The 8,810-nt window shown below is 41.2% G+C and overlaps 1 protein-coding gene across 1 annotated transcript in view; it reads right to left on the bottom strand.

The window, feature by feature from the left end:
• SH3KBP1 (SH3-domain kinase binding protein 1) overlaps positions 1–8,810 on the bottom strand; it is a gene marked incomplete at its 5' end in the record, with an annotated part of 65,636 nt that overhangs the window by 2,544 nt on the left and 54,282 nt on the right. Inside the window, 4 exons of the mRNA XM_010131420.1 lie at positions 647–710; positions 3,073–3,344; positions 5,314–5,439; positions 6,777–6,886. Of these exons, the coding sequence (XP_010129722.1) occupies positions 647–710; positions 3,073–3,344; positions 5,314–5,439; positions 6,777–6,886 (572 nt within the window). The remainder of the gene's footprint in view (positions 1–646; positions 711–3,072; positions 3,345–5,313; positions 5,440–6,776; positions 6,887–8,810) is intronic.

Here is an 8,810-nt window from a genome sequence, read left to right as displayed (position 1 = left end):
TAGTGAGGCGGCGCAGCCGCTGATCCCAGCCCAGGCCCGCCTCCGTGCCTCTCACCCAGGCAGGGCAGTGTGCGCTACCTGGCAAATGACTAAGGCAGCACGTCACCATCTGCCACTGCGGTACTGCACGAACTCTGTATGTGAACTACGTCACCGGGCGCTCCATCGGAGCACCTTCTTTTATATTTAGGATGCTTTAGTAAAGACAATGTGAGTACAGCCTGTAAAGAAGACACAAAAATCTTGCTACATGAAATAGTATTCTGAGCCTAACAACACTAAGACAAGCCTACTATAAAATATAAAGCTTTGGGAGAGAGCAACTAATTTTAAAAGATTTCGTTTGTGACAAAATGAAAGCCATTAAAACTGAGACTAAAAAAAATATCATAATTTGAATCCTATATTGTGTTTAATTATTTTTTAAAATTTGTCTGCTTGTGCTGATATATTTTTAGATAATTATCAGGCTTTTCAGTAAGAAGCCAGTATTGCAATATATGACACACGCTATAAAGGGAATTTCAGAAATGTTAGTAGGTTTTGATTTTCTGGAATCTAAGTATCTTGGCAGAGCTTTTGTCCCATACCTGAGGCTAAATCAAACCTGCCGATACTTCCATAACATTACAAATAATTTAAGTACCTGCAATAGTAGGCGAATCTTCTTTTCTTCATCCAACTCAGACAGCAACTGTTTAATCTCTTTTCTGTTAAAAGAATGCAAAAAAAAAAAAAGGCTTGGAATGGAAATTATTAAACTACTAAAACACAGAAGATCACCTCTTGGGAGACCTGATTTACTGGCTTCAGTAGTTTTCTGAATAACTAGTTTAAGCCGGTGTGCTGTATACTGACCTTACTGTATAGCCCATACAGAGAAAACACTCCGTAAAAGGACAGCTCGCCCTACGTGGTTAGTGAGCACGGTATTTCCCCCCGACAGCCCTGTATCCACAGGCTTTGCTCTGAACTAGCTGCATCAGCACTAAATCAGCACCCAGGTGCCTTTCTTTCCACGCAAAATGTAGACGGACACGCTGCTGGTGGGTTGTAGGAACTGGTAACACAAATGCTGCCCACGCTATCACACACTTAAGCCACTTGAAAGCTCTATGTGCCAGCAGTACAATGTAACCCGTAACTTCGCTTGTACGACTTAGTGATCCCAAACAGCAATTTGTCGTCATCCTCCTCTGCTGGCAAGGGGAATACAGCTATAAGGAGCAGACAGCTTCTCACGTTCCCACTGAGCGATCTCACCTTAGGACAGAAACAGCCTAGGTAGTAGCAAGAAAGGCAGGGGAGACCAGAGGAGGGAGGTCAGAGGTGAAGGTGTGGAGCTGCTGGCCAGACCCACCTTGAATGATGCCCTCCTGCACTTTCTGCCCAACTCCCCACACACCTCTGTTCTACCACAGTCCCTGCACGCGGCTTTCTCTTCTTTTTCCTGCCTGGGCTGGACACAACGGACCACGTAAGTGAAAGTTTAGCTTCCAACACATTAAATACTCTCAGGAATAGTTAAAGCTACACACCAGCCCCAGGTTCTCCTAAGAAATGAGCAGCTTAAAGATGTCCAACACTAAAACAGTGAGATTCAGTGTAATAAACACCAAAGTCTTTAAATGTCATAATCACAAATCAGTTACTTCTTTTCTAACATGAGCTTCCTAGGAAAATGTGCTAACAGTCAAAAAACAAATAGATTTAAGAATTTTAAGAACTTGTAGTAATTTGTACTACAACTAGAACAAATGCACCCCTTATTAAGATCAATGCACATTGATCTTTCAAAAAAGTTACTGGCAAATAAAAATCCATAAAATCCTTATTCACCGCTTACAGCAAAATATTATATAATGAATTATTTACTGCTCATAGTGAAACTCAACTTTTTCAACACCCCATAAACATCTGCTTATGACATAATGCTTATGAAATAAAAGCTGTCAAAAACAAACAGCGCCAATCTTTTTTCCTGAGCTTCTCAGCCCTGAACGTGTTCTGAGGGAGCTGGCGAAGTTCTCAACAAGCCACTTTCAATCATTTCTCAGCAGTTCTGGCTAACTGGGAAGGTACCAGTTGACTGGAGCTTAGCAAATGTGATGCCCATCACAGGAAGGGCTGGAAAGAGAACCCAGGGAACTACATACCTGTCAGTCTGACCTCAGTGCTGGGGAAAATCATGGACCAAATCATCTTGAGTGCCATTACACAGCATGTACTGGGCAACCAGGTGAGCAGGCCCAGTCAGCACGGGTTTATGAAAGGCAGGTCCTGCTTGACCAAAGGACCTGGGGGTGTGGTAGACAGCCGTCTGAGTATAAGCCAGCAGCGTGCCCAGGTGGCCAAGAAAGCCAATGGCACCCTGGCTTGGATGAGAAATTGTGTGGCCAGTGGGAGCAGGGAAGTGATTGTCCCCCCTGTACTCGTCACTGGTGTGGCCACACCTTGAGCACTGTGTCCAGTTTTGGGCCCCTCACTATAAGAAGGACGCTGAGGTGCTGGAGCATGTCCAAAGGACAACGAAGCTGGTGAAGGATCTAGAGCACAAGTCCTATGAGGAGTAACTGGGGTTGTTTAGTCTGGAGAAAAGGAGGCTCAGGAGAGACCTTACCACTTGATACAACTATCTGAAGGGAGGTTGTAGAGAGGTGGAGGTTGGTCTGTTCTCCCAAGAAACAAGAGACAGGACAAGAGGAAATAGCCTCAAGTTGCACCAGGTGAGGCTTAAGTTGGATATTAGGCAAAAATTCTTTACAGAAAGTGTGAAGCACTGGAGTGGGCTGCCCAGGGAGGTGGTGAGGTCCCCATCCCTGGAACTGTTTAAATGACGTGCAGATGTGACACTGAGGGATGTGGTTTAGGGACCTTCGCAGTGCATGTACAGTTGAACTTGATTATCTTAAAGGTCTCTTCCAACCAGATGATCCTGTAATTCTGTCAGATGAAAATCACAAACACAAAGGCAGACTGCGCAGAGTAACGCACACGAAGGCAAGCTCAAGAGGACACTGCCACCACCATGCATGAATAGATGAATCCCAGCGACAGTTGTGCAGCACTTACTTTTGCTGGTCTTTCATGGTTTCAATGATGATTCTTAGCTCCTTAATTTGTGTTCTCAGCTCCTCCAGGGCAGTCTGACCTTGGCTCAAGTGCTCAGTCTTTGGCTTTCCTTCAGTACCGAACAGGGATGGGGAATTTGACCTGTGGCCTGCTGTTCCCATTGCAATTGAGTGAAATCCAGGTGATGGTCCAGGGGATAGTGATGGTTGTACATTACTGCCACTGGCCAAACCTCCTGGTTTTGCAGGCAAGGAAGTTTTATTATCAGACACCTGCAACAAAAGAGATAACATTTAACATCTGGAGACCTCTAATGAATATTAGGTATTTTGCTGCTCTTCAGTAACGTCCAAAGACCATAGTCAAACATGGACAGTTTTGGTCAAAGCATGACAATTAGTCATTGCACACGTAGATCAGAGTGGGTCTGACTGAGACGCAGAAGTTTACACAGCTTCAGTAGGACTTTCTACCACTGCTGCAACAACTCAGCAACAAGCGTTTCCAAGACCTCAGACCTAGCATTGAAATGAACCAGGGAAAGATGCTCTGAAGTTTGTGAGAACATACATGGATGTCTCCTGCAAAACACAAAATGGCCAAGAATCCAAGTTGTATTTTTTTGCAGATCAAATTTACTTACAATCATCAACTAATGACTGAAGGAATCAACACTCAATATTTTTTAAAAATTAAAAAATATGTTACATGTTGCCCCTAACACTATTTATCAAAATATTCCTTAATTTTGCATGTTGGTATGATATAAAAACAAAATCCTATGTCTTCAAAATTATAATATATGAAAAGCAGATATTGAAATTGAATGGCAAATAGGGTATATTGAGAAAAAATGGCATGGAAATGGAAGGAGACACTCTAAGTGAGGACTTGGTGACTGGGACTGTGGCACTAGCGGGACAAAGTAACTGAGAGAAAAGATAGTGGTCAGATGAAAAGTAGGAGAAAGTGTGATAGGGAGGGAAGAGCAGGATTCACTGAGCTCTGCAAGAAAACCAGTCTTCCCCACTGCACAAATGTGATTGAGCACAGAACCTGTCCTAGGCAAGAACTACATTTAAAAACTGTTCTGCAGAAAAAACAGTGTGGACACAGAAATAAAAATGGTGTTATAATCACAAGAAAGCTGAATCACTCCAGTGGCCTGAATGCTTGATTTCATGACCTTTCTAATATTCTTTTGACATTATACATATATGTGTGCGTCTGTGCGCTCGCGCGTTTCTGTGCCTGTGTGAGTAATGTGCACCTATAAACATATCTTTCATGGATAACAATCCTTCTATCAGTAGATGCAAGTTTTCTTTTGGACTGAAACGAGACATCAGGCTGAGGTCAAACCTGGAGCAAGTGTGCAAGGCACAAGTGGAGTCATCCACACCGAACGCCTTATTCCACAGCTTAACTGGCTCTCAGCATTAAAGTCACAAGGAGCTACTTTCTGACAGCAGTCATCTTGTTTGGACGTCACAGGAACAACATTTACCTCCTTGCCGTACCGGCATGTAATTATGAATGTTGGCCCAAGAATATTCCTTAACGCCGGTGCTCCCAGGAGAGGGAGCTATATAGCAAACATTACCCTTGTAACTTGATCACAGAAGTGCAAGTTTCATCTTTCAAATACTTCTGCTACACAATTAGGATGTAATATTAGTATTACTAAGGGTATCCTTATGTACTGAAAAATAGCTCCAATCTCTAAACCTTGATCTACACACTCCTATAACATTTGATTATCCTGTGGTTTTCTACCAATATACAATAAGAATGGCATAAGCCTATAAAATGAATACAATTATACCAGTATAAAAGTGATTATACTTGCAAATTTAAATTCACATACTATTAGAGTGGGTCAAAGAGTTGTATCTTCTCTGCTTACAGACTGTTCTAATGCAAACTCAATTTACAGCTGCAAAAAAAGAGCCTTTGTTTCTAAAAAATGTATTTCCCTAGCTTCTCTGATTCTATGAAATGTATTTACACCAGGAGAATTTTTTTCACAGTATGGTTATGGAGACATTTTAACTGTGCAATTCACTTCAAATGTGCATTTCAAACACAGAACAACTTTTAATAACATCTACCATCTTAAGCTTCTTTGAAGGGCTAGTTACCAGGTGATGAATTAAATTTTAAAAATAAATACTTGAATACTGGTTTAAAAAATGAAGGTGCATGTGATAAGGTTAAGCAGAGGCATTCCAATTAACTCACTTGTGATATTGTAACAGTTCTTGATTTCCTTGATGCTTCAATAGCTTTGTGAGTAATGGAAACGTGTTCCTCTTTCTCATCTTCAGGACTTGGTGAGTCAAAGAAGTCGGGGCTTGAAAGGGATGACTATGTAGACAAACACACGCCACAAAAAAGGAAAAAATAAAGAGGGTATTTTAATTGTCCAAGAATTTAAGAAAGGAAGAAGAAGAGCATCTCCGCGACGACTTTTTTTTTTTTAGTTATCATTTTCATAGTAACAATATTTAAAATCAGGACGCTCCCTCCCCCCCTCACCCCCTTTTTTACATCTTATTTGCAGGGCTAGAATGCTTTCAAGGCATTCATGAAATAAGATGTACTTCAGAGCTGAATCCAAGATTCATTTACACCTTTGCATTGCACTATATCACAAGATGAAAGCACCCTCCTGTCCACAAGCAGAGCTGTACCTTACTCGACTAGGATGCTGAGCACCGTGCTGTGGCAGTGACAGCTCGGCCACAGCTTTGCTCAGTGTAGGTCTCACTTGCTGCTCTTCAGAGGACCCACGCTGCTGCCCGTGCACACTGCTGCCACTCCAGGGCTGCCTTGTGCACCGCCTCTGTACAAGTGTAAGCATGGAAAGGTTTTTCCACCCCTCGTTCCTCCCTCCATAGCTTTGACAAGGGAAGAAAAACCTTTTTGCGTGTCTTTTATGTTCCTATACGTATGTACATAGTCATTTTTGAAAGCTTTCTTCTTCATGTTCTATCTGTTTCACAACAATCCTTGTTTCCCTCCACTTTGTTTTTCTTCAGTACACGAACACAGGTAACCATCAGCAACTGCTCTCATTTTGATATTCCAGGATGCAAAAAAGCACAGAAACAAATGAACCCTGAACCTCAAAAGAAAAAAAAACCACTGAAAAACTAATCAGTGGTTTCCAAAGTATGGTTTATGAGACCAAGTTGTCTAAAGATACATGTTAGAGAGTGAAATTTATATCACCCTTTTATTTACAATCGTGAGCTTAATGAGAAGAAACACATGATGGCTCAAGGAGAGCTGTTGAAGGCTGAAATAGTATGTTTGACCTCAAAATCCAGTAAATGTTCTAGAGAAACCAAGGGAAAGGCTTCTTTTGGGAAACACTTTCAAAATCCTTAAATATTAACAGAAACTAGTTTATTCCAAACATTTTTATAAAGAATTTTTCTGGCCTCAGTCGTGGCTGGCAAGGAGTGCTTGGCAGCGCCCAGATAAGGGAGTACAAATCCTATAAGGGAGGGAATGTTTTAAACATCGGTATTCAAATTACCAGCAGCCTTCTGACACTAATTTTCCTGAGCTTCATCTCTCTGCCTCACTCTACGTGGCTGTGTAAATGTAGTAAAAACATCAGGGAACACAAATTGGGGGGTGAGGGATGAGTGGAATCAGAAAAAAAAATTTTTAAAAGAAAAGGAAAATAAACTTACAGATGTGAGAGACTGGGAGGGTGGTCGCCTGCCAGTAGCTTTTGGTCTGGTTGTAGTTGGATGATTAAGCTTCTCAGCAATTGGTATTACAGAATCAAAACCTTCCAAGTCTTAAAAATAAAATAGAATTGATTTGGTTTTCTGGCAAGTGTCCTCAAAGGGAAAGAATCACAGATTTTTTTCTATATTTCAAAGAAATCAAATCCCACTTCCCCCACTGTGTCACAGTGTTCTGTACACGTTTAGTCACCGTGATGGCGCTAATCTGGAAGTCAAAGGCAGCTGTAATCCAGTCACCCCTGCCAAACACCATCACCCTTCTATCTCAAATGCAGCAAAGCGGAGGAGGAACATGTAGAGGAGCCTCTGGCTTTGTTTTCAGCACGGTGAAAGCTGAATGATGACATGGGTCCTATGGTACAGAATAAACACTTACAAAATCTCCATCTTTCTATTAAACGGGTTAGTAACTTTTTTTCCTGAATAGTTTGAGACAGAAAGACAGTGCAGGTATTGTCTCAAGAGCTGTACGATCAGTGTTGCACTTGCAGCAATTGCTTAGGGGAGCAGAGACTAAGAACCATAGAGCTGGAAGTGACCTGCGGGTTCCCGGACACCGGCAGCTGGAGGCAGCATGGTTTCCAGTAGCAACAGATAGGTGAGAGGAATAATCCTCTCCAGTAGTCCAGAGGTTATGGTAAGTAAAAACTCCAACAGGATCCCAAACCCATACAGAGTCCAGGAAAAAACAGTTCTGCTCAAATGTAGTGTTGACTGTCTTCAGGGGTAGTGAAATGCACTGGGGAAGTGTTTACTGAATCCAGCCACGTGGTAGCATGTTTATGAGGAAGAACTATCTGAAGGCTGAAGGAATTCCGCAGCTCGTGATTACATGACTGAATCAAACGGCTTAACACCATTCATCTATTTTTATGGGTTATATCAGTTTCACTTACCTCCATTTCAAAATGCCCTACTGCACGTTAAGCAAAAATGAGTCAGAAAAACACACCAGAGGTATTTTAGACAAGTCAAAATCCTGCAAAATTACTTTCAGACATGAATCAAACACTGGAATAACATTCATTATTCAGAGACTATTTTTCATTGCACACATAGGAACAAAAAGCTTTTAAGTTAATAGTTACATATACCGGGCACTTAATTTTCAGAACTGTTACAGAACATTGAATCTCTGAAGATCCAGCTTTGTTGCCGTGTTACAACCATCATACAAAATTACACGATGGAAAAATGAATTAATTAATGGGCCAGTGCAATAAACTATATGCACTGAAGGACACTTAAACTGATTCAAAGTACTCATGATTTGGCAGCTAGGAAGTAAATGGGATGAGTCATTCCTTATTCAGCAACATTCTCCATCTTTGGGAGATAAAAAAAGAAGAGGAAAAAAAGAGACCTCTTTCAATAATCCTGAAATAGTCTAAGGTTATTCACCTCCAAATAGTACTCTATTTTTGGAGCAACTCCTCCTATATATAACCAGTGACCTCACTGTCCTCTACCAGGTATTTCTCTCATCGCTTTTTTATTGACTGTTGCAACCTGTGTCCAAATGTAGGTCACAAAGTCTGTCTGTTGGAACTTGGTAATCCAAAGCCTCAATGTACCAAGTGAAGCTTACAGTGCTTTTAAAGTAAAATTGAGCTAACATTAGCAGACTGCATAAAACCCGTCTAGAGTCCTACAGACCTTCAGGGTTTCAGGAAAGGAGAAATGGGAGATTATTTTCTGCAGAAAAAAAAAATGCAAATATAAGAGCTGGTTTCCAGTAATACCCAGTTTGAAACTGACACATGAGATAGCTAAATGACTGACTTAAGATCACACAGCAAGTCACTGATGTATTTTAATATACTGTCTTAATTTTCACTACTGTGTTACTTTGTCAAGTTGCAGAGCAAGAACATATTGCTATCAAAAATATATCCTCATCTATAAACACGTGAAGCTCAAATACACGAGTACAAATGGAGGATGAAGCAATTCTGTCATTTGTCCCTGCCACTC

This window comes from Buceros rhinoceros, unplaced genomic scaffold, assembly GCF_000710305.1.
Source record: "Buceros rhinoceros silvestris isolate BGI_N320 unplaced genomic scaffold, ASM71030v1 scaffold3482, whole genome shotgun sequence".
In the NCBI taxonomy this organism is placed as follows: Eukaryota; Metazoa; Chordata; class Aves; order Bucerotiformes; family Bucerotidae; genus Buceros; species Buceros rhinoceros.
Note: the sequence above shows the minus strand (reverse complement) of the source record. Positions and strands in the feature narration are given on the sequence as shown.